Here is a 25232-nt window from a genome sequence, read left to right on the forward strand (position 1 = left end):
CCCAAACTCCAGCAGATGTCACAACATACAACAACAGGCGTGGAAGGACGGCTCGCTCTTCCCAGCCCTTTTGCCAAAGCAATTTCCCCAGCAACACCATCTGTTAGGGACAGCGTCCCACGAGCTCCGTGCTATCCTGGAAATGGGAATTCCCATTACTGGGTTATGCAAAGCAGCCCCAGCCCCAAACCACGAGCTTATTTTGCTCTCCCTGCTCAGCTCTTGTTGCCTGTGTTTCAGCTCTGTAAGGACTGCATTGGTATCCTCCCACCAGGCTTTGCTCCATAAAGGCATTGTTGAGCTTGGCAAGGGAGAGATGTGTTTTTATAAATAAACGCCAGCATTCCATACAGGACTGATTTCCAAAACTAAAACCTCACAGTGTAAATATATAAATATATATTTCAGGCTGAATCATAAACAGAGATGGAGGCAGCACGGAGCTGCTCCCAGCCTGACCGCTCCCTCGATGGGAATCACCTCTCACGTTTCTCACAGCACCTTCTGGGCAGAAATTCATTGCAGGATTTGCAAGAGGTGCCCTTCATTTTCAATTTGGCTGCTGCTGACATGCCAAAAAGCAAAAGGGAACCTGTTTACCTTACACTTACCCTGCTGAACTTTAGGTAGTGGCTGAGAAAAGTGCTGCAGGGTTTAGCAAACAGCTGGCGGCAATGACACGGTTAAACCATCATCTGGGTTTATATCTTTTACAGACCGTATCTTCCCAAGGCTCCCACATTAATTTAACCCTCTGCACCAACTGAAAACCACAAGTGCCAACAAACCAGCACCGCCCCTTCCCTGTCTGACTTGTAAGACAAAACAGCTGCTGACAAAGATGTTTCCACGGTCTTAAAAAGCATGTAAGAACACAGGTTGTCTTGCCCTGGCATAGAAGGGATCACAAACAAAGCAAACATTCAGCATCACTGCCAGGCTGGGAAGGTGATGACAGCTCCAGCAGTTTCTTACTTGAATGCTGCCCTGCTGAGTAATGCAGCTGCAATGACTGTACTCAGCCTGGGGGGAAAAAGGAAGTTTGGAGCTTTAGAAAGCCTTAAATAGAGCAAGAGCTGTTGAGAACTGCTGCCCTCAGTGTTAGAAGTGGCAGCTTTCATTTGCTACCATCCACGTTCCAAAAACAGCCATTAAAATGCAGAGTGATAACATAGCAAATTACCTTTTGGTTTTTGGCTTGTTTTTTGAAGCCATCCCACCTTGGTTTTGGAGCTGTCGATTGGATGTGATGAGCAACTGGAGGCACGGGGGCACACCGCCATCTGCCTGCTCCTGGGGAAGGCTGCAGGGCACACCAAAGCACTCGTAGCTCCAGTAGTGCAGGACTTCAGTCTCAGAGCAAGATGAGAACGGAGCAGGAGACAGGGCTGCAAATGTGGGATGGAGGGTGTGCAAAGCAAACAAACACGCCACTGACTTAACTGCAGGTTTTCAAGTGAAAGCAGCACCTCGTTAATGACACTTCATTAAAAACAAGATCCTATTTAGGTCACACGGCTGGAAGATAAGGAGCGTGTGAAGAAGGACACGCAACTGAAGGTTTCACAAATAAAACAATCAGCATTTATTGTTGTATTACAAAACACTTTGTATTTTGGCAATATTTTACAGTTTATCCTTTTCCTTCTTAGGGCCTGTTGAAGAGGTATGGAAGGGAAGAAAAGAGGAGAAAATTGAAATTAAGATTAAATTTCCATGTCTCGCATAAAAAAAATCCTCCCAAACTGCCCCGGTCCCTCCCACCAAAATAAAAATCTAGTTTCACTCAGTTCAACTATCTGAAGAGGCCATGGGTGAAGCGGCAGGCAAAACTCTGGCAATTTCACTATCCAACGGGTCAAGAAGACAAACAAAACATTCACAGTGTGGTCTTCAGTATGGTCTGTTACGTTGATCGTTTCTGAAATCATTCCTGGAAGGGAAAGAAGAAGTCACAAGGAATCTCTGAAGCACACAGGAATAGTCCTCTCAGTCAAACATCTCTACAGCTACTTCTGTGTCTTCTTTTGCTTACAGATGCTTTTATCCAACAATGCTCACAAAACACACCCAGGAGGCAAACAGACTCCTCTACTTCTGAAGCTCTTATCTTCAGTTGATAGTACACAACTAAGGGGTGAAGAGATTGCTTACCTTCCTCCCATTTTACCCCCATAGCCTCCTCCTCGATCGCCACCTCTGCCTCCACGTCCTCGATACCCCCTTTCTCCTCCATAGCCACCTCTCCCACGGAAATCTGGAGCAAGATGCAAACCAACACATCCGTCAGGTTTTACAGAAAGCTGAGGATGCCATTCACAGCTTTAACACTTCAGAGGAGATGCAGCAGCTTTCAGGGATCTTTTTACACACCTCCTCCTGACGGACGTGAATCCTCTGGTCTGGGCTCACCACATTGGTTGCAGGAGTTCCTGCGAGCGAAGTTCATGTTACCACAGGACCTAGGAAGGACAAGGATTTCACAGACTCAGTTGCTAAGAAACTCGGAGGGCGCACGTGAAACACCACTGCCCAATTAAAATGACACTTACGGGTTAGGACAAACCCAATCACCATTTTTGGGTTCCCCACTTCTACCCTGGAAGCCCCCACCTCTTCCATATCCACCTCGTGAACCTGTAGACAAAATTATAATCAGAATAAAGGAGGAGAAGTACCTCAGACTTATACATGAGAAACATTTACTAAGGACTGCCACTGACTTCAAAAATCAAGAGACCTTCCATGTAGAAGAAAGAGGAGGCAGGCAATCTCTGTATGGACATTAATCACTAGGAAAGCCACTGTAGGAACTGTGAAGGAAGAGCAGGCAGGCAAACAACTGTCACCTTGTAACACTGAACCTTCAAGAATTACTTTTCTGATGCTGCATTTACTACCAAATACAAAATAACTGCAGGATTTGGGCAAAGCGGCAACAGAAATTTCAGCCAGCCCCAAAGCTCAGCAGAGGTTCATGTATGTGCAGAGCTGATATACACACACTTACATGGACAGATTTAGAACTTAGGAGACTGGGGGAAAAAAGCAAGAGTGGCATGTGGTGGCCAGAAGAATTTGCTCCAGCACGTATTTATTATAAATTCTTTTTCAGCAATAAAAGGAAACTTGATCAGTTTGAATGGCCAATGGTAATGATATAAAGCACTACGTACATTAATAAATTTCCATAAAAATGTAACAGTGTTAAATTGCATCACCCACATATGGCTTGACTTAGACACAGAACAAAGCAAAGCCTGTGTGGATTAATGCCATGATCCATCTGACACAACCACAGGGAGAACACAGCTCGTGCTGCAGCAGAAAGACCAAGAACTTCTATCCCAGCTGAGGATTTTTTCATCAGCTTCAAAATTGAAGAATGCAAATTTGTTGACAGCCACAAAACAAAACATGCTTCCAGTCAAATGGTAATTTACATCCAGCAGGCTATTGGTAAAACTGTATTATGCAGAGAACCGGGGAAATTAACATCTATTTAATTAAAGGAGTCGGGCATCCAACTGCTTCTCTAAGTCAGCAGCAGATGAACAACTTCTCTTGCTTAATACTATCTGGAAACATAAGAGTATCTGAAGGCTTTGCAGTTAAAAGCCAGCACTGTTAATTCACATCTGTATAGAACCTGTAGATCCTTGAAGTCATCATCATCACTTTGTAAGTCACAGTGAGACATCTGGAGACTTTCCAGTTGCAAAGGAAAGCAAAAGTTCTACACAGTGCACAAAAGCTTACAGGCCTCAGATTTACTTAAGCTGGTTCAGTTCTTCTTTCTTACTGCCAGAATCCCAAAGGCTCAAACGCTTTGAGAAATCACTGCCACAAAGTCAGTTCTCTTTATAAACTGTTGGCAGTTAAAAAGCACCTCACTACACAAAATGAAGCATTTTACAGATTTTAGTCCCACCTCGACGTCCGCCACCTCCACCTCCTCTCATGAATTCTGGTCTTCTAGTTGCAAAAGAAACTTTGATAACATTGCCATTGAATTCTTTTCCTGTGTGAAAACAGAGAGAATAATTAATAGAGCTCCCAACAGCGCAGCAGAGAGTTCAAGAGAATGGAAGTGATGTGCAAATGCAGACTGGCTAAAAGGCATTTAAGATGCAGGCAGTGTGGTGTGAATGCCTTAGTTTAAAATGCACTGTTCAAAACATGAGAGCACTAACTTGATAATTTTTATATAAACCATAAGATAAGGCTTTTGTACAATGCAAGAGCCAGTGCAAAAATGAAATGCTCCCAAGTAAGGTAAGACATGACTTTTTACATACAAGGTCGCTGTTCTTCATAGATGCAAGGTTTACCAGACAGCAGGCAGGGCTGTATGGGCACCTGATATAGTTTTATTTGCTTTACCCTCTTAAACAAATCTTATTTTATTAGCAAAGTAGTGAGCCATCACAGACTTCCACATGTTATAATTCAAGTCCAAAAACTGAATTTTAAATCAATGTATTGCTGGGATCTGCTCTTTTCCACTGTGGAGCCTGTAATTTAAAACCAACATGTACTATAATTCTCCACAATGTACATGCAAAGCAGTTGGCACAACACTGCCATAACCACTGCCAAAATCTGAAAGTGCCACCCACAACACTAATAAGAAAAGAAGAAGTGATTAATCTCACGCACCATCAAACCAGTCAATGGCTGCTTTGGCAGAAGGAGGGTCATCAAAAGATACCGTGGCTTCTCCCTTTGGTTTGCCTGTATCCTTATCTGTGTACAGATTTATCATAGGCTTGCCAGTCTTCTTGTTGGTCTGGAAAGAAAGGTTGTGTACTTAGCAAAGGAGAAATACTGGTAGAGTCAGTTCAAAACATAAACTATAACAGGTAAGTGTCAGTAGAACACTGACAGCTCTTGGAGCTAGCTTAGAGAAAGATGCTTTTGATGCTTAATGGCTGCTCTCCATGAAGTGATGAGGAGCCTGGTTTTTACAAATATTGGTGTTAAGAGCAGGAAGCCCTAATTTAGAACTGCAGAAGCAGAAGTTAACAGCCATAGGAAGCATACTTGCTGAAATAACAAGATGGTAAAACAGATATGGAGTCAGTGACAAGGGCTATAAAGACTAAAAAACTGAAAGAGACACAAAGCAACCTGAACATCACCAGCAATCTGGCTTATTTGAAATAAGCTGTCATCACCCACACAGAAATACTATCTCTAACTTCTGGGGAGCCACAGCAAGCACCTGCCTCAGACAATACCCATTACACACCCAACACACCAACTCCACACGCTCTCTTCCTCCTTACTGGAGATTTCTCACTTCACGTACCTTTATAATGCCTATTTGTTTGAAGTAGTCTGCCACTTGATCTGTTGAAACATCCTCTCCAAGTCCTTGCACGAAGATGGTGTTGTTGTCAGAGTTGTCAGACTCTGAATCTATTAAAAATAAGCTACAGTTACCACACATCTTTGTGTTAGCAACAAAAGAGATATTTTAAGCTGAAATCCACACTTCCCAGTAGCAGACACTTACAGCCCAAGGACAGCTTGTAAGAGACAAAAGATGAGAGCACAATATTGAGGCTAATGCCATCAACATCAGCAGTACACGCACAGCTCTTTGCCATGCAGGTAGGACATCACAGCCTTCCAAGAAATGCATGCTCTAGAATAAAACAAATTTAGAGCAGCAAGAGCAGCCACTTGGCTCAACCTGATTCATGGTTCATATTCATGTTCTTATTTGACACAACAAAAACCCACCCAAAAATTCACATGCACTAAAGGAGAAGACTTTTCTCTCGATGAAGACAAGCTTCAGCTGTGTCCCCATTGAGTCACAGGAACTGCAGCCACATCCATGCTTGCAGACATATGTTTACAAAGCAACAACCCAGTCCCACCCACTGCTTGTTTTCTTACCAGCGTCTGATCTCTGTCCGTAATCTCTCTGACCTGTGAGAGAGGTTCAAAGAAAGAAGAAAGAAAAATAAGAAAAGAGAAAGACTGTTTTTAGCAAAACGTTTTCAAGCATCTCTTTTATTTCTTTAAAGAGACAAGAAAATATTTAAAGCACATATGCAATGCATCTAAGATCTAAAGCATTAACCAGAGATTAAGACGTTTAAACGTTCAACAGAAGGTGTCTGTAGGACGTTACTGTGCTCTTTAACTTGCAGCGTGTGGCATTTGCCACACTGACGCTATGCTGGTGTTAGCTTGCAAATGCTGGTTGTCAGATCAACGAGCACTTAACTGAGCTGTTGGTTTTTCTCCCCTCTAGAGCCTTTCTAAGAAGTATTTGTAACAAACAGAAATAATTAAAAATAAAAGAAAATGTAAATAAAAAATCATCTAGTGGACGTCACTGTCTCCACAAATTCTCTCATGCAATTTGATAAAGCAGAAATCTAGCTTACTGCTAAACGGTTGGCTATTAAAACTGATGGACACACCAGCCTCACCAAAACGCTACAACGCTTCTACGAGACAGTAACAAGAGATTGGTGGCTTTTAGATTTATAAAGAATTTCCACTGAAACATTTTTGGATACTCGGCACTTACCACCATAATTTTTGAAGCCACCACGGTCACCACCACTGCAGAGGAAAAATTGAAGAAATGATTTCTTCCTTAAGTCTCTATGTGCTGAGCCCAAGGCTCCATCTACAGTTAATGAGAGTTACTGTCTAGCAGCTAAAGCACCATCTCTATGTTCTCCTCTCTGACCATTCACGTTCAAAGATTTCAACACATGAAAGTGAATCACCTTCCAGGGTGCTGCACTGGAGGAGTCCTAAACAGACATTTAGAAGTAGCCCACAGACATATCTTTGTTTCAGTACTTCCTCCCATCCCACAAGCCAAAATAACTGCTATTAAAAACCGGGTTTTAAAACAGAACCATTGTTTTCATGAAGGTTAATGGGGTTTAATTGCAGATGGAATTGCTGCTTTGGAATAATTGGTACTTCAGTACTTTCCTATGAATAAGAAGAGCTAAAGGTAATTAACCTGTTGTTATGCATTTATATATTTATATATATTTAATGTCTCCTCCAACCTAAGCCAGTCTATGATTCTCCATTGGGGGCAAACAGCAGGACCAGCCATTCTCTGAGAAGGCTGAGCAGGGACCTGCTGCACTGCCAGCACTGGGCACTACAGAGGGTGAGTGCATGTGAGCTTCAAAAGCAGAGCCTGGCAACTTTGAGTTCATTCATTCTGAAACCTGTGGCACAAAACGCAGACCACATTAAGAGCTGACACACAGCAACGTTCAAAGGTCAGAAGGGAGATCTGATACAAGGTGCTATCTTTCCAATTACGTGCATAAAATGAAACCCTCCCTTTTTAAAATGTGTTTGTACTTGTAGGAACTGGAGGTGCAGTATTTGATAATACTAATCCAACAATCTAAACCCATGCAGAAAGCAAGTCCACGATCAATACAGCCAATATTGGACATCAGGACTTCACTTGAGATGTCAGGGGAAAAACGTGTGTGCTGTGATTCTGAGAAGTGATGGAGCTGGGTACACAAAACGCACTGGAAAACACCTAACTTTGTCATGCACTAACTCTGCACCTTGGGCTGAGTGTTAAGGCAATTCAGAACTTCCCAGTTATTGCTTTTAACTGATGTTTGTTCAAATATGCTTCAGCCCATTATCTTCTGCTTAGTTCCACCTGCCTGATCCAACCCATACACACATCAATTCAGTGTCAGATACCTCTGATGACAGATGAATGTTTCCCCTCCTTTTCCCCCATTTTTAAGTCCCCAGTTTATTAGGCTGCAGCGTGTTACGTAAGCTCCTGAGATTGGCAGGCACAGCTACCCAAGGTGTTCAGGAGTCAAACATGGGAGCTGGCTGTGAAGAGCTACTTCCAGTCTCACATTTACCCTTCACTGAGACCAGAAACATAAACCTCAGCCTCAACAACAGAGCTAGCTCCCAAATTCACATCAGAGAACACGTGGAATATTTCATTTTAGCATTTCAGTCTATTGCTTCCTCAGCCTTGCACACAGATCAGATGTGTGGCCAGATGCGGTCTGAGGTTTTAACATTCTTTATTAAGATCACCAACAGGTTGCCAAGATCCAGCAATGCCACCAACATACATAACAAAATAAAAGAGACTGAGACTGAACTGCAAGCAGCCAGAAAGCATACATTGCATTCTGCACGGTGATCAAACTCACTGCTACGAAAAACACAGCCTTTTTCTTCTGTACTTGGTCACATTTAGACATCACCTACTTGAGCATGAACAAGACCCCTCAGAGCACTGCTTACTTCAGCTGGAAGTAACTTTACATTACAGGCTCAGTTACATGGAGAGCACAATGCCATGCAGACAAGAAATACACTCAAAACACGCTATGATGTTGGCAGAAGTGAAACTAAATTCAGAAACCCAATTTCAGCCCCCAACACTCACCAAGTGTGTGGGAGTTGCATGTAAGAATGTCTTTTTCCACACAAGAAGTAAATGCCTGGTGCGCCCATGATGTCACTGAGAGATGGCTTTTCTGCTGCCCATATTTACTGACTCTGCTCATGTTTCTCCAGATTCCATATAAAGTTAAGCTCAGGCATGTACATCATAAGGTAAATATTAATCTGAATACAAACCATTCTGTTCCAAGAACCATCTGTATCACGTTGTAGTTTCCTGATATCCCAATAAGCCAATTCCTACTCACACTAGCTAGCATAGCAATTAAGTTGCATAAGGAACTTTTTGCTTATTAGTGCAGAGATTTTAAAACTCAAAGAGAAAAAACATCTATGCTGAACAGAGTTCTACACAGCACCTGCTTAATTTCACCATGAGCAAAGGCAGAGCTTCTCCCATTTAGTGCAGAGTCTAAAAGAAGAGCAGCAGTGTGGGTATGGCCACTCAACTGGAAGTATCAAGAGTGAAATTCTTCATTCTCAAGACCTGTTGTACCTCCTCTCTAACCACGGGAGCTCAAAGATGAGCTTCTACTATTACTGGTTAAAAAAAGGTTCTGCTATTAGCCAAAATATCATTTATTGAGATGATCAGTACTGCAGTGCTGTACAACCCTGTGCTGTATAGCTCTGCACAGGCACAAAAGTAAAATCAGCATTCCCTACAGTATGCATTTGGGTCATTCTAGTTCAGAATGATTCATACCTGAATGTTACCAACTATGTTTTAAAATACTTCATAAAGGACAGTTACAGAAATGAAAGCTCTTGGAATGTATAAATGTTGATTTGATTTTACCCCAAATACTCCAGAATTACTTTCTGCACTGACAGACTGCTGCAGGATGCCCCGCATGAAGTGAACAGGCCACAAGGACGGCTAGAATCCTGCTAAAAAATAACACTGCAGCCAAAAACACCGTTATCACCATACAGGACAGCACTGTGACAGCAAGGACACTGTGAACAGGATGCCTTCATCGCCCACCACCATGGAACAGATGAGGCAATGCAGCTGTAAGAACACCAAGCACTGGGCATTGCTTACCGATGAACAACAAGCTGCAACAAGATCTCCCTGCTTTGCCACTGCCAGGAAAGATGAGGGTTTTTTTTTTTAACATCTAACACAAAAGGGATTTATTTGCTACCATCTCAAATTAGGAACTGTATTTCTTCCTCACAGTGTCATGGAACAAGAACCAGATGCTGGTAAAACTCACTTACATGTTATTTTCTAATCATCAGAAGAACCAAAGCCTGCACTACTACAGCAGTACAAATATTTCTGCAGACAAGATTGTTAGATTGGTATTTCCTGATGGTTATGGAATCCAAGCATTAAAACGTGACCAAAGGAAAAATTCCACTTATTACCTAGTAATTGGAGATGGACATGTTGTTCCTGCACACGCTGCTTATAGTTAAAATAAAGAAACCCAAGGAAACAAAACAAAAAACTAGCCTGATATCCCACATTTCAACTGGATTAAACGTGACTTCTTACCTGAACTTCTTTCCTCTCTTGATCATATGGTTTGCTATTTAATTTAACCTTCTATTCTTTTCCAAAAAGCACTTGACTTTGCTAAAACGTGTCAGAAGGAGAATCCCCAGCTATAATTATGCAGAAAGACTGAGGAAGTATTTACGGCACGGTAGGTTCAGAAAAATCTTCACTGCAAAAGGCGTTACAGTCTGCATCACTGAATGGAAGCAGACAGATTCACAATACACCTCCTAACGTCTTCCCACCTCAACACAATTTTCCCCTTCCTTCCATTCACCTTCATTCTATTCCCTTTTCGGGCTCTGAAGTGCAGGGATGTATCATTTTCCTCGTGGATGTGCACAGAAAATTTTCCTCACATTTTGGAAAGCTACGACAAGGGGCTTCATCTTCACAGACATTCATTTCTCTTATATCACAAAGACAGCAGTTTGTTTCAAAGTGATGAAGTCTACCAAACAAACGTTTTTTGAAGCTCACATTCATTTCCCATATTGGAAAGGGCTCAAGTAATTCTTTGTTTTATTTTATTTTAAACAGATTATATCACAGGAGTGTGAAAGGCCCTTATCTGCATATAAAAATAGGTTTTAAAAAAGTTCACTTCCAGCTATAAATGACCTCAGAGATTATTTAGCTAGTTAAGTTCACGTTATATAAAACCCAGCTCATTTTAATATTAGGTAACTACTAATATGTTCCTAACTGTGTTACCACGCCTGATTAGGAGAGGTCCACCTATACCAAAGCTGCCATAAAGTACAACATGGGACCACCTCAGAATCAGGAAAACTTTAAATATGGCTTAAAAAATAGATACTTTAAAATATAACCAAGTCTTAACACACTGTTGAATTTCTTTCTTTAAAATATATCGGCTCAAATGAGCAGCAGTGCATTATTAAGGTTCTTTATCTGGAGTTTATGCATTAACCCAGAATTCTGCAGACTATTTAAGGGTAAGTGATGTTGGCAAGCAACGCTTCCAAGCTCACTGGAAGCCCCTCTATTCTTACTTTGTATCAGTGAGCATTCTACATACCCCAGCCATCACAGAGGTACATAAAACAAAGCCAATTGTGACTGTTTATTAAGAAACAGCAATGTGATTTGGCCTAATTCAATGCAATCTAAAGCAAAGGGCCAGGTCCATCAGATCCATGAATGAAATGATCAACAAGCACAAAATTAAGCATGTGCATAAATTTTCTTGACAGAAACAGGGTCAAAGGCAATGGAAAGCTACCCTCTCTGTGAGTATTTAGAATTTACCTAAAGTAAATGGGTTTAGACTGACAGCTAAACCAATAATAAAAACTGTATTTTAATGGAAGCTTCAAATTGGAAAAAACAAACAAACCCAAAACGATAAAGAAAAAGATATTATTATTACAGCAATTTGATTAAAATTATATTTAGGATGCTGAAAGATAATTAGCCAACTCTACTATAATGATTTGTCATCAAAGACAAGATACTTCCTTGCCAAAGGTTTAGCCACCTTAGCTATGAAATTAATAGAACCATCTCAGACCTTGGCTGTTGGTTTTCTCATTCAGAAAGGATTTTCACAGGTTTTAAATATTTTATTTTAAGTGATGGGTTCTGGCAGTTCTTTTATTGCAGCTAATGTAAATAAAATGCAGCTACGTGTCATAACAATCAAACACTTTGGTCTCAATCTGTCTGAAAGTGAAAGCTTTACCTGAGCAAAATGCATCTTTTTGTAGTGCAGAAGGGATTGATTTTAGAAACCAACTACCTTTCACCCTCTGAAATCTAAATCTATAGGCAAATAATAAAGAAATTTTAAAACAGCTACATAATAAGGCCTAAGGGGAAAGAACTGCAGGCACTGGAATGAGATCACTTACCCGTATCCAGACATATGACCTCTTCCATCCATGTCATATCCCCCTCTACCTCCTCCCTGTGACCCGCCATAGCCTCTATTATCTTCTCCATACCTGCTCTTTTCCCGACGATCATCTGAAGAAAAAAAAGACAAAAGATGAGGAGACTGCAGTTCAGAATGTGATGCAGTGAAAATTCCTGCTCTACATTTTCTTTTTCTTCGAGTCTGCTGCTTTCCAGATATGAACAGCAGCTCCTCAATATCCTACTTCCATTTCCTACTCCAGGAAGTAACAGAGCAAAGTTTGATATTGCTCCACTTCTCTCCCTCAGTGCTTTATGGTATCTTGGAAAGTAAACACTCTGTACTTCAACTTTAAAATAAACACTACATTTCTCTAACATTTATGACATATTATCTAAAATACGCTTTTCATTCTTCTTTCCACACAGCCTTCTTATTTTGCAGAAGAAATCACAGAAGACAGAACAAGGTTAACAAGTGTGGGCCCTGCTGCTTGAGCCAAGATTCTGCAGAAAATGTTCTGTCTTAAACTTCCCGTTTCTATCTATCTCATCATTTACAGACGCAGCATGAAGTTGGAATGTGAAGTACAAAAGCTCTTCATGACTCATCCAGACTTTCATGTAGGAAAAAGGTGCAAAACAGCTTGAAAGAAAATCCCATCCAGACCTTGCAGGACTCAGTGGACAGGACCTCTGCAAGGCTGTCTCCAACAAGTACAACCACAACAATGTGGGGTCCCCAATGCTTTTTCATTTCTGCATAGTGCACTGGAAGTGTTAACATGTAAAACATTCACTCATAATATCAATATGAAAGAAGAGGTTTAACCATTCATCAAATTAACCGTCCACGGAAGGAAATCCATCTATTTCACAGTACTTCCGTTCAATGTTACTAACCAACATTTAATTCAACCTGTTAATTTTACCTTGGTTGTTGTGGCTATAGCTTCCCTTCTGAGACTGGTAGGATTGCTGAGAATGGCCATATGAGCTTTGGTGCTGGTTATAGCCTGACTTTTGGTCATAAAAGCCCTGGTGGCCATAGCCCGACTGCTGGTCATATGAGCTTGACTGCTGGTCATAAGAGTCTTGGTTTTGTCCATAGCTTGACTGCTGGTCATAAGAGCTTTGGTGCTGACCATAGTTTGACTTTTGTTCATAAGAGCCTCTTCCACTTAAAATAAACAGAATTTGTATTAATAGCTAAACGTTCACAAAATAGAGAGCAAAGTAATTGTGGAAAATACATGACATTGCTACAATTCCCTGGTCACAGTTACCTCCCAGTCATTACTGGCATAATGACAGGAAAACCCTGTATGTCTCATCTCATCTCTGTTGGGATATATCTGACTTTAAGTAAAACTGAGGCAGAAAAATTAACATTGCCTTCACTTCCAAGACATCCTCAACTTCCTCCTGAAGAGAAATTATCAGCAGTGCTCCCTTTACATATCCCAGTATAAGGCTGGCTTTCTCCCTTCTCCCCAGTAGCATGACAACAGCTGATAGCCCGTGACCCTCTAAATGCCAAACCCATTACTGTACATTGCAGTGAGAAGACACTCAGTACTCATCCTGTATCATGCAAATGATGTTTCCAGCACACATAAAACCCCAAAACTCTCACTATCTTTTATCAGAAACTTTGATCAGAATCATCATCTCTTTGATATTTTAACTGAATGTGCCCCTACATTCAGAGCAGGAATCATCCATAACTCTTCTCCAACTGCATCACTGAATCAAATCTATAGCAACCACAACGAAACTTCACCTATACCATACAACCCAAGGCTGCTTACTAATTCAGCACACAAGGTAGAAGCAAAGGCATTTCAAAAAAGTAGATATGGAAGAGAACTATTGTTCCAGATGGGTTACTCTGTCATAGCAAGAAATTACGTAGATTTATGAGAAATAAATTGCATCCAGGAAACACCAACTGTTACTCATCCTTTCGTCTTCCCCCTAGGTACTTAGCTGTGGCTTAAATGTATTGTCTTTTGAGTAATTGAGATTAATCACTGTCTTTCGTCACCCTTTCTTCTCTTCCTCATCACTTCTCACACACTCTTTCAAAAAAGGAGGCACTCCATTTGCCACTCTCCAGTCCTTATCAATCGCTTGTCTATATTAAGATGTTTTGCAACTATAACTACAAAAACAGAAACCAAGTACAAGTTTGCTGAAGCCTAGATTGTTTTATAAGCTTGCAAAACAAAGTATGAATTCTTGGACTCTGAACACAAGAATGAGGCTTATATGTACAATGCATTTTTAACAGATAACATGACTCTCATTAAAGACTGACTGTAAGAAGTAACCTTGGAGTAAATGTACAGAGCTTGCAAACAAGACAATGAAGTATTCTAGCACCAAGTTGCTTTTTAAGTTCTTAAGGGGTTGGGCTGAAAGAATGCTTTCAAAGTCGTATTATTAACCCTCCTGCAAATGAGTACAACATCAACAAATGAAATACATTAACGATAACATAAAGTACTGCACCGATGACTGCAGAATGCATATGTGCATTTAAGTCAATTGATGAGAATATAAAAGCATGTTTTGAGAATCCAATTTGGTTGGAAAAACATATATCTCTTAAATGGTATTTCTGAATCCTTTCATCTTCTTTCCAGCAAGAAAAGACATTCCAAGCCATAGAAGACATCTGCAAATCTAAGAACTGTAAGGTTACTGTAACTTTACATAAAAAAATACATCAATAGATGGATAACTGGCCCAATTTTTTCTTAATCAAAATACTCTCTAACAAATCCATTCTTTGTTGTAGGCACTATCCAAAGACTTCCTATAATTTCTCTTCCCCCATATCTTGGCTTCAGGACAACCACATCCATCCTTCTTATCTAAAGAAATACACTTTCCCTACTACCTATTCTTTGAGGCATTTAAGAGGTCTTAAAACTGTGAATTATTAGATGTTTGTCATTTGTTTTCTTGTTTTTTTTCTAACAGCTATAGCAGAAAACTTGTTACAGCTCTAGTTAAGAATACACAACTACTAGACAGGACTTTAAACAGGTAATGTAATCTCAGCTTCCTTACCCTCTAGATGACCCTTTTTGCTGCCCCTGGTTGCTGTAAGACTGCTGGTTGTATGAGCTCTGGTTCTGATTATCATAACTAGACTCGTCATCATAGCCATGGGAATCTTGTCCGTAACCTGGAAATTGAGGAAGAAAACTTTTAGTAAATATTCACCTCTTAGTTACTGCCAATGAATGTAACAAGACACCCAAACCTGTTTGATTTTGTCCATAGTTCCCATGATAGTTTCCATAGCTCTGTCCATAGGAGGAATTGTCTCCACTCTGCCCATAACCAGAATATCCCTGTAATATGGAGAATATAATTAAATGAAACATAAATCCCGCAGCAGGTAAGTACAGCTTTCCTTCACCAGACACAACTGCAAACACCAAACATGGTTGAGAAGAGACCCCTTCCCAGCCCAGACAGCACAACCCAGGAACAATCTTTTTTACACCAACTTAGAAAAACAAGATGTTTTTTAAGCTTACCTGTGTTTGTCCATAACTTTGATTGCCCTGGTTGCCATAGGATGAATAGCTGCAAGAGAAAAAAATGCAGTTAGAAAATACTTATAGAGCTGTCCATAAAGGCTGGAAAGTGTTTTGGTTGTTGTTTTTGAAGATCCTCCAGTTGTAGGGATATTAGAAACACATCAATAAACCAATGGTGACCACGGTCAGATGTCAGAGCCGTAAGAGCTTATTTAACATCTGCTCTGTTTCAAGTGTAAATTTAAAGCACATGAAAGTTGGGCTCATTGCAGTTTGATAAACTACCAAGAAATTCAGATAAATGTGCTGTTATCCATCATTTTTACACTTCTCTAAGAGCACTTTTGTTTTACTGATTAAAGTACACCACATACCCCAAACATGCAGTTTTTAAGCTATATAATTAAGGACAGTTTTCAGGTTTTTTGCCTCTTTTTCTCTTTTAAATGCCTACACTGAGAAGAACAAATATTCACATGGCCATCACCTGTGTGTCTATAAACTCTAATTAACATTTCAGGCAACAGCTTAAGGCAGTATTGTGAAAAAGGTATCTCTATATTCATGACATCTCGGATTTCATCTCCTTATTGTCCTGCTGGGTGAATATCAGCTTTTTGTCCTATTTTTTAATGAAGGCCCATGGCCACCAAGCTTCCTCCAACTGTAACGTATCAACACTGTATACTGTTGAAGCGAAGACTGATGAATCTTGCTGGGAATCCTAAGTGGCCTTTTATTTTGCATATTTAATGGCTAACAGAATAAAAAAAAGAGGAAGAAAGAAATACAAACAAGAAAAAGCCCCATACCTCTGCTGGCCTCCAGACTGACCGTAACTTCCAGAATCTAGGAAAGAAGTAAGACATATTGAGAATTTCTAATGGGCGTCTTGTTCCTTGACCTGATATAAAAGGAAGAATTCCAGGGAGAAGGAGGAAGGTGAAGGTGCAGTGAACAGGGGAACCACTCTCCCAGTAGAACCAGGCAGCTTCTTCCTTGTCCTCAGACAAGATGCCCAGGCACACGGTGTGTGTGCACACACAACTTCTCTTTTGGAAGTGCCTGAATTCCATCTTCATGTTTCCATGTTCCTCTTCAACAGTCAGGACTGTACAACCTTTGCTAATGGCTACCGAGTGTAATCCCAACATCAATGAACACCAAGAAGCTGCTTAATTAATCCAGCAAAGCTAAGTAGGTCAGTCCTACTGAACCCCATTTTAAGGTTCCACAATACTTCCCTCACTGATGGCACCAACCATGCAAGAATGAATCCATTTATACACAAGCTGCCAAGAGAGGTCTAATAAAGGTAATTTCCCAGTAATGGAAATATCAGTTATTGTGGAAATTGACTCTTGAAAGACAATTATATCAAATGGGTATTTCAGAATACAACTTCAAGGGAACCAAAGAGAGCAAAAAAGATAAAAAAAACACCATCAACATCACTGAAATTGATTGACTTATATTAAAGTAGAGCATCTAGATTATAAAAGCCATGAGTGCTACAGCAAGTCCTCCTATCTCTACCAAGAAACTAATTCAGTTCAGAAACTAAGAACTAATTCAGTTCTTAAGCAGGATGCTTTGTCTTTAATTTAGCTTACCACATTATTATGTCTTGTTAACTGCAGAAAGATGAGTCCCCCTGGCTAAGAGGGAGGGGAAAGCCCTGTTCCTGCAGGCACAAACACAGCACAGCACACCTTGCTCCATCAGCTTCAGACCTTTCCGATGCCACCCCAACTCTTGCCACTTACACTTGAAACCTCCATCTTCCACCTTGCACCAAACCCCAATCCCTGGTCTCCCTACAGCCTCAGCAGTACCGTCCCTCTGGGGAATGCCTTGCAATTCTTTAAGTTACTCCAAGAACTTGTACAAACATTGCAGTACTGAGGTCTACAAACAGCTATCCAGAACTTCTGCTTTCATCCCCAATTTCTGTTTTCCCCATCTGTTTCTATGCATATAACTCCTAACTAAAAGCTGAAACTGAGAGTGAGTTGCACTGCAGAAAAAAATGTCATAAACTATAAACAAACAGCAAACAAGCACCAAATCGCTCCAAATCTGTTTGTCACACCTCCCTCATCTGGCTGTAAATCTGTTCCTGCCAGTACTTACACTTAAACTCAGGCAAGCAGCCAAGATCAGGATGTCACCTCAGCTATTCAGAGGCAAAGCAGTGGCTTTAATTGCAAAGCATCTCATCAAGGCACCAGAAAGCATCACATTGCATACTGCAAGAGAAACGTTCAAGCAGAACCCAACAAGAGATGCAATATCTGATTTCACATCTCAGTGTTTTCACCCAGATGTGACACATTCTCACCATTCTGCGCCCCTACACAAATATTTTGTTGCTTTTTTTCCTAACAAAAAGCAAATGCTTATTGTTTTTAACAAGGCAAAGGTCACATCTTTTACATTATTTCTATTTAAATGCTACTGTAGGTTATTGTTTAATATGTTGTAGCACTTGAAAACGACAGTTTCGCTTTAAAAGTGAGTGCATGGCTGCATGGTGCTCAGTTGCCTCTCAGGTTAGACCACAGCAACATTAATTCTGTCAATTAAATAAAAGAATATCAGTGGTTGTTTCAGAAAGAATTCTTGAGTGAGGCTGTAACTACCTATAAGAACTACATCTGACATCCTCCATTTCTCCCTCAGAAACTTCTGCCAAGCCACAACAATCTGGGAGAAGACTAAAAGCAAGGAGATAAGGAGCCTGTAAAATATGAAGATATCAAATCAGAGGAATTTCCTTTATTTATACATTTTTTCTCTGTGCTCATTATCCCTCCTTGGGCTGCTTAGTCTACAGCCTTCAGATTGATTTCCTTTGGTGGGCTCAGCAAGGAAATGTGTTATGGGTCACAGCATCCTCAAGAGATAAAGAATCTCACCATGGAGCAACGAGGAGACATATCATGTGCTTTGTTGGTACCTACCTGAGGTCTGGAAGAAAAGGTGTTTAGTTCACTGCTAAACTTCATTCATTTGGCAGAAGACTCTGTGGTCTAATTTCACACTGCGGTACCTCTGGATGTGTTTTCTTCTCATTGCAAAGAACTGCACTGAGAGCCCTTAGGCACACCTTGGTTTTCTATTGCTCTGTCATTAAGTACATGACAGCAGACCACACAACAACAGCTCAACCCTGAGAACTGAGGGCTAGGGGCATTCCTCATCCTGTGCAGGAGGAACAGAAGGGAATGCTGCCTTCCCAAGGCTTCTGCTGCTGGGATCATAATGGGACCTCACATCCAACAGGGTGAAGAAGTGCCACCACAGCCTGCTGGTAGGAGCCCCAGGGAAAGTGAGGGGGCATGGGCAGCACTTATGGGTCACAAGCACTGCCCATGCAGGTGGGGGTACAACCAAAGGGAAGGGTTGCACTCCATGCTCCGTGAGGCTCAGCAACAAGAGATGGGGCAAATCCCACTCTGTGGGGTGTACAGCCTAAAGGGGAGAAGAAGGTGGAGGAGGAGGTGGAGGAGGAGGTGGCGGAGGACATCCCATTGATGGAAGGGACTAGACCCAAAGGAAGAGGGACTCATCCCACACTGGAGATGCACAATTCAAGGAGGGGTCCCATTCTGTGTTTAGAAGGGGCAAGATCCAGAACAAGAGGAATCACATTCCATGCTGGGGGTGCACAATTTGGGGGGGGGGGGAATCACATCCCATGGTGGGGATGGACGATTTGAGGGGGGGGGAATCACATCCCATACTGGAGGTGCACAGTCTGGGGGTTCACGATTCAGTTGGGGGGGGGCTGCATAATCCATAGTGAGGGCAGACCCCAACCCAGGGGGCGTGGCCCCACAGACTCCACCTCCCGGATGCAAAAGGGGCGTATCCTGCCCAGCCCGTAGCTGTGGTCTCTCGGGAGGGGGCGTGGCCTCGGCCGCCATTAGGGGGGCGTGTTCCCCTCCCCCTCCCCGGTCGGTGCGTGAGGTGTGTGTGGGGGGGGCACCCCGTTTCCTACCCCCCCTCCCTCTCGACAAGGCCTCATCCCGGAGCTCCCCCCCGCGCCGCCCCAATGTGGGGCACAGCCGGCGTTCCGGCCTCGCGCCTCGTTCCGTAGCACCTACCCGAAGCCATGGCCGCTGCCGGGCGTTGTGCTGAGGGACGGGAGCGAGCGGCGGGAGCGAGCAACGAAGTTCGTCGGGAGCGAGCGCAGCGCCGGCCGCGCGCACTGTGAGGAACCCGCAGCTCGCGCAGACTGCGGGGCCCGGCGGCCAATCAGAGAGCGCGGAGCGTTCCATTCGAGCGGCGGCGCGGGGGGGGGCGGGGAGTGGGGGCGGTACCAACGCGCGGGGTGAGCGGGGGGAGCCGCCATGGGAGCGGGGAGAGGAGGGGGGTACCGCAGTGCCTCACGTCACCATGGTAACGGTGAAGGCCTTCCGGTGGCGGCCGGAAGTGGGGCGGTGCGCGGCAATATGGCGGCGGGGTGCGGGCGGCCTGTAGCTGGTGGGGCGCTCACGTTGCTGCTGTCGCTGGGTGCATCCGGGCCCGGGCTGCTGTGGGGCTCCATCGCTGCCCAGCGCTGTGCCCTGCGGCCGGCAGCACTGCGAGCCGGGGAAGGTGAGCTACAGCCCCTGTAGCCTCCCTTCCTTCACGGGTCCGGCCTCACGCTGTGCCCTCTGCCATGCCGGGCCCTCACGGCCCCGTAGTGCTGCTGTCCCAATTCCCTGTCTATCCCCATGTCTGTGCCGTAGTGCACAGTGGGGTCATGCTGCTTAGAGCTCGGCTGGATGCTCTGTGCTCTCCCTGTATTATTACCTGAAGAAGTTGATCCTTAATTCCTCACTGGTTCCTTCTGGCAGTGTGCTGTGCTGAGCTGATGGTGGCATCACCGCCTGCTTATGGCTGTCAGGTTGTGCCAAGCAATACACTGCTGTGTTTGAGGGCTTTGGGAGCTGTTAGGCTCCCTCGGACAGGCTGAGGGAGTTGGGTTTGTTCAGCCTGGAGAAGAGAAGGTTGCGGGGTGACCTCATTGCAGCCTTTCAATACCTGAAGGGAACTTACTGCCGGGAGGGAAGTAATCTCTTGGAAAGGGCTGACAATAGCAGGACATGGGGAAATGGTTTGAAGTTAAAAGAGGGAAGATTTAGGTTGGATGTTAGGGGGAAGTTCTTCACTAGGAGAGTGGTGAGGCCCTGGAACAGGCTGCACAGGGAGGTTGTGGATGCCCCGTCCTTGGAGGTGTTCAAGGCCAGGTTGGACGGGGCCATGGGCAACCTGATCTAGTAAAGGTGTATGTTTGGTGGCCCTGCCAGGCAGGGGGTTGGAACTACACGATCCCTGAGGTCCCTTCCAACCTGGGTCATTCTGTGATTCTGTGATATGAATCTTGTAGGCTGTCTCCCTCTCTTTGTGCTTGTAATTGTAGTGGGTAAGAATAAATTCATTACCGTCTCTGCCTTTCTAACATGCTGGCATGCTCAGTTCACAGGCTAGTTACCTACGTCTTTGTCTATGAAGACCTGATATCCTTGACCTGTGGTGCTATTGTCATCTGGTATTTTGCTGGCAGTTTTGAGAAGAGCGTTGGCACTGTGAAGCACTGCTTCTTCACCATTGTGTTTGCCGTCCTGACTGGCCTCCTGTACCTGTTACTTGAAACTGTTGTCTCGAGGGTGTCAGAAGTGGAAGATGCCAAAGGATTTGTGCCTGTAGCTTTTGCTACGCTGAGTGTGTCAACCACCCGCTCACGAATGAAGCGGGCTCTTTTCTTTGGATTTAGAGTTCCAGTGGTGCTCGTGCCTTGGTTTCTGCTCTTTGTGGCGTGGTTTATCCCCCACTCTTCTCTCCTGAGCAACCTGTGTGGGCTCCTAGTTGGGAAAGCCTGTATCCTTTCTGAACATGTAGCCCTAAAGCGGTGTAGGATTGTTGCTTCACGAAGAGAGAGTGTGGTGCAGTTCTTGTGGTCAAAATGCATTAACTTTATGATATTTCCTGGGCTCTTTTCTCATCACACCCAGTTCTGCGTTTCTTTCTCATCCCATGCTTTTACTGTGGCTTTAAGGCATGCAAAGAGCATGGAGATGAGAGGGGTGGTGGTCTGAGAGGATGACAATAGCTAGAACTGAAAGAATTCTCCTAGGAAACTAGTTTGTGACCAGAAGGTGATGGTGTGTTGCAGTGTAAGAAAATGAGTGCATTTTGTTAGTGATGCTTCTTAACGTGCTGCTGACTTCAGATGGTCTTGGCTACTGTTTCTGCTTGGATCTTCCAGAGTCAGTGGCCTCTAGGCTGGATAAGAAGTTCCCTTTCAGTGTGTTAAAGAGAATACCAGGGCTAAAATACATCCCGGGGTCCTCAGCTGAGAGGAGAGCCACTGAGAGCAGCAAGTAAGTATTGGAGCTTCTATGAAATATCGTGTAACGTAGATAAATTTTGAGGCATGAGGTGGCATTATATCACCTTTAAAATCTTTATCGTGCAATCAAGCTCTGCATGAGTGCTTGCAGGGGAAGCCAGGCAAATCCAGGAGCCTCTTGACTCTCTATTTCTTACCATATGCTGAGGCTGTGTCTACATCAGCCTAATGCTTCTGCTAACAACTGTTGTGCACAGCTCTGTCTAAACCTGCTTTCTTTAAGTGAGATGACATCGACTGTTCTGGCTCAAAGGTATTTGCATAAACATTTGAATATCAAGCAGGGCGTGGGAAGGTGTTTCTAGGATGTTTCCATTTCTGAATTTGCATCTCTTTGTATCATAGACACAAATTCTATACTTCTTCCTGGGGCTTAATTAATTACTATTTTGATTCTCATACCCAAATTTGAGCTCTTAATGTGTTTTGTTGTTGTTTTTTAATTAATAAAACCCCAGACACCAATTTGTCACCAGACAGGAGGCATTTCTGGGAGGTTTACTCTTTTCCACAAGGCTTATGTCCACAAATGAATTACAGGGGGAAACAAACTCAAGTCTCCAAATCCCAGCATGAGTCAGTTTCTCATTTTCCTGGTACTCTGGTGGTCGTGGTCTTTGTGAATATTGTCTTGATTCTCTGCACACATCTTAGTGATGTGCATGGGCTGAGCAGTACTCTGCTCCCAAGGCTTTGGCTTCTGGATGAGATTTTCACTTAGTATTACTGTTTTGGTGGGATGAGTCATGCCTTCTGCTGGCAAGGGCTGTTTATAGACCTTGCTTCTGAATGATTCATTTTATTTCCAACTCTCTCTCCTCCTCTCTTGCTTTTTACTCTGGGTTGCTACTTTCACCAGAGGCCTTCTTGATAAATAACATTTGGCAGCTGTGACCTCTGATTAATAACTGAGGTTCAGTGGAAGGCAGGGAGGATGCCTATGGAACTTGTAAAAACATTTGGTGGTTTGGCTGGCATGTTTCTTGCATGAAGTGACTTAAGGCTAAAACCTTCCTCATTCTGTGTGTATGGAATTGGTGTAGGTTTGGTAAGCGTATCTATCCTGGGTAATTAGTAAGCCTGTTTTTACCCGAATGCTACTTGTAACAGAGAATCCCTTTGATGAATTGTTGTGACCTTTCTAAGCACTGGTCAGGAGGAAATCAACCCCCAGTGCACTTCCAGCACTAATTAGGCAGTGACATTTTTGAACACAGTATAGCCTTCTGTTTTCTTCTGTCTAGGATTACCCCACTGGCTGGCACATACCCCACCCAAAGCTACTACTGCGCTTCACCTTCGGCTCTTCCACCCTCCCAGATGCAGCACCCTGGTGTTCAGAGCCAGGGGTTTCAGGATGGCTGCACGCCAGGACTTGGCCATGCTTTGGGACACATGGGATCTCAGCACAGCAATGCAAGATACATTGCAATGCAAGATTCTTCTTCCCCCTACCATGCCAGAGGTGCCTCTACAGACTGCTACATTCAGTCCCACACTGGAGTCTCTCCTGGACAGTGCTGCCAGTCAGGCAAGTTCTCTGTGCCACAGCATGTGTGCTTGACTGGTCCACAGGCACCTGTTGGCCTGGACCTCCTGCCTGGGGTTCAGAAAGCATCAGGGGATCCAGCAGCCTCAGCAGCTCCTGTTCCAGCTGAGCTTTCAAAAGTTCAGGTGTACTGATCCTCCAGAGAGCAGCGGGACTCGTCTAGCATGAGAACACAATGTGATGTTCATGGAGCAGCAATTGCTGGCATTGTTGCTGTCTCTGGGGTGACTACCTAAATGGTTTACTTTAATTCTATTTCCTTTTAATTTTGATACTACTTTTAGCACTGTGGAGGAGAGGGGACTGGATTGCTTCTCCACGTTTCTAGTTTTACTGAATACTTTGCTCATCATGGTGTTTAGCAGCCTTCTTTTTCCACACAGTAACTACAGGTACAGAGCCTCTGTTCTCCGATTCAAGGTAAGATGGAAGCTAATAGTCAAAACACTGTTCTAATCTGGGATTGAGCCATGCTGCAGAGGTAAGGATACATCCCATTGATGCCAAGGCTTTTAGCTTCCTATCTTGTTTACATGTGTGGTGTAGTTTGGACACAGGAGAGTGTGAAAGCCTTAGTTTATAACTTAGCGTTTGAGTGAAGAAGTCTTTCTCATTAGTGACTTCTTCACTGAAAGTACATATTGAAGGGGGTTTATTAAGGCATGGCTGGGACAAGGAGAACAGAAAAAAGATGACCTTTTTCTGTCCTCCAAAACCCATCTCTTAAATACTGAAGTGCAATCTGTACAATCTGCAACACATTGTCTTTGTTATCTCTGATAGCTCTGCACTAGCCTTCATAGCTCTAATAATCATTTGAGTTGGAAGGGACCCTTAAAGGTCATGTAGTCTAACTCCCCTGCATTGAACAGAGACATAGATCTAGATCACCCCTGCACTTGTCAGTAAGGCAGCCTCAAATGTTTATGAAGTACTGGAAGTGTCTTCAGTAAGGGATTTTGGCTGTTTGTACAGCGAATCTGCATAAAAATCCAAGAAGTTGAGAGGAACCTTAAGGGTGGATTATAAGAATCACCTGGAATGTAGCTGTTGCATTGAGGATTGTATGGGAAATTGGTAATCACAGCCTGAACCTCTGATTAATCAGCTGAGGCAAGTGTTGGGTCAGCTGTGGGAGCACAGGTGAGAGTCATTTAGCTGTGCTCATGGAAGGGGTGGAGCTTGACTCCACCTCCTCTAGACCCCATTTAAGGTCTGACCACCACTAAGGCAGCATCTCTTGGGGATTGCTCCCTGGTGGAGATTGTTTCAGCATTTCCCAGTGGAGGCATCCATATTGGTGAGTCTTTCCTTATAAATAACCTTTTAAATATCTGTTACCATCTTTGTATCATTCCACCTTACAGGGATGTTCGCACTTTTGTTGATATTCCACTCTAGTGCCTTGATTTTCATCCTCGTGAGATCTACATAAACTTGTGAATTTTATCACTGTTTCCAGAAATGTGCAGAAAATAAGTAGAGTGATGAGGACTGTTTGCAATGGTAAATGTTGTGTATGACGAAACTCAAAGCTTGAAATACAACCTGGAAGACAAACTGCCACATGTCCTGGTTTGCTTTCAAGTGGGGAGAGCTGGAGCCTCTGGATGGTGGTCTCAGTTCCATAGGGACAGCAAGGCAGGTGCCTGTTGGGTGCAGTCTGTGTGATAGGCTGGTGACAGGGGACACGCATTGGAGAAGAGTAGTACTGCATGCTGAAAAATGGCTGTGGGCATGGAAACTGGTTATTTTTATTTGCTGACTTTTAACAGTTGATCTTTTTCAACTCTTAGCAGCTGCAAGAGCCATCAAAGGGGTGGTACGGTTTCCAGTGAGTAGTTTCATGGCATGCGTTAAGCTGTAAGAAGGAAATGTTGGCCTACA

At 43.2% G+C, this 25232-nt stretch overlaps 2 protein-coding genes across 4 annotated transcripts; one reads left to right on the forward strand and one right to left on the reverse strand.

The window, feature by feature from the left end:
- Nucleotides 1-1561: 1561 nt before the first annotated feature.
- On the reverse strand, nt 1562-19694 carry TAF15 (TATA-box binding protein associated factor 15). 3 transcript variants are annotated; one of them, XM_015880811.3, is made up of 16 exons: nt 19506-19633; nt 16209-16245; nt 15394-15442; nt 15114-15204; nt 14918-15035; nt 12772-13019; nt 11836-11950; nt 6551-6585; nt 5908-5940; nt 5312-5421; nt 4660-4789; nt 3932-4021; nt 2553-2637; nt 2374-2462; nt 2155-2257; nt 1562-1933 (listed from the first exon to the last, which is right to left on the reverse strand). In XM_015880811.3, the coding sequence occupies exons 1-16, from the start codon at nt 19513-19515 to the stop codon at nt 1894-1896; spliced, it is 1383 nt and encodes a 460-aa protein (XP_015736297.1). In that variant the 5' UTR covers nt 19516-19633; the 3' UTR covers nt 1562-1893. The 3 variants fall into 3 exon arrangements, 2 of the variants coding, with proteins under 2 accessions (XP_015736297.1, XP_015736296.1); XR_014936583.1 differs by lacking the exon at nt 2553-2637; XM_015880810.3 differs by lacking the exon at nt 6551-6585 and having other exon boundaries at nt 19506-19694.
- A 141-nt stretch (nt 19695-19835) lies between these two features.
- On the forward strand, nt 19836-24905 carry RHBDD2 (rhomboid domain containing 2). The gene is made up of 4 exons (XM_015880362.3): nt 19836-19998; nt 20863-21264; nt 21617-21767; nt 23041-24905. The coding sequence occupies exons 1-4, from the start codon at nt 19854-19856 to the stop codon at nt 23477-23479; spliced, it is 1137 nt and encodes a 378-aa protein (XP_015735848.3). The 5' UTR covers nt 19836-19853; the 3' UTR covers nt 23480-24905.
- Nucleotides 24906-25232: the final 327 nt, after the last annotated feature.

Source organism: Coturnix japonica, chromosome 22 (genome assembly GCF_054131305.1).
Source record: "Coturnix japonica strain WE chromosome 22, WE-NBRP24, whole genome shotgun sequence".
NCBI classification, from domain to species: Eukaryota; Metazoa; Chordata; class Aves; order Galliformes; family Phasianidae; genus Coturnix; species Coturnix japonica.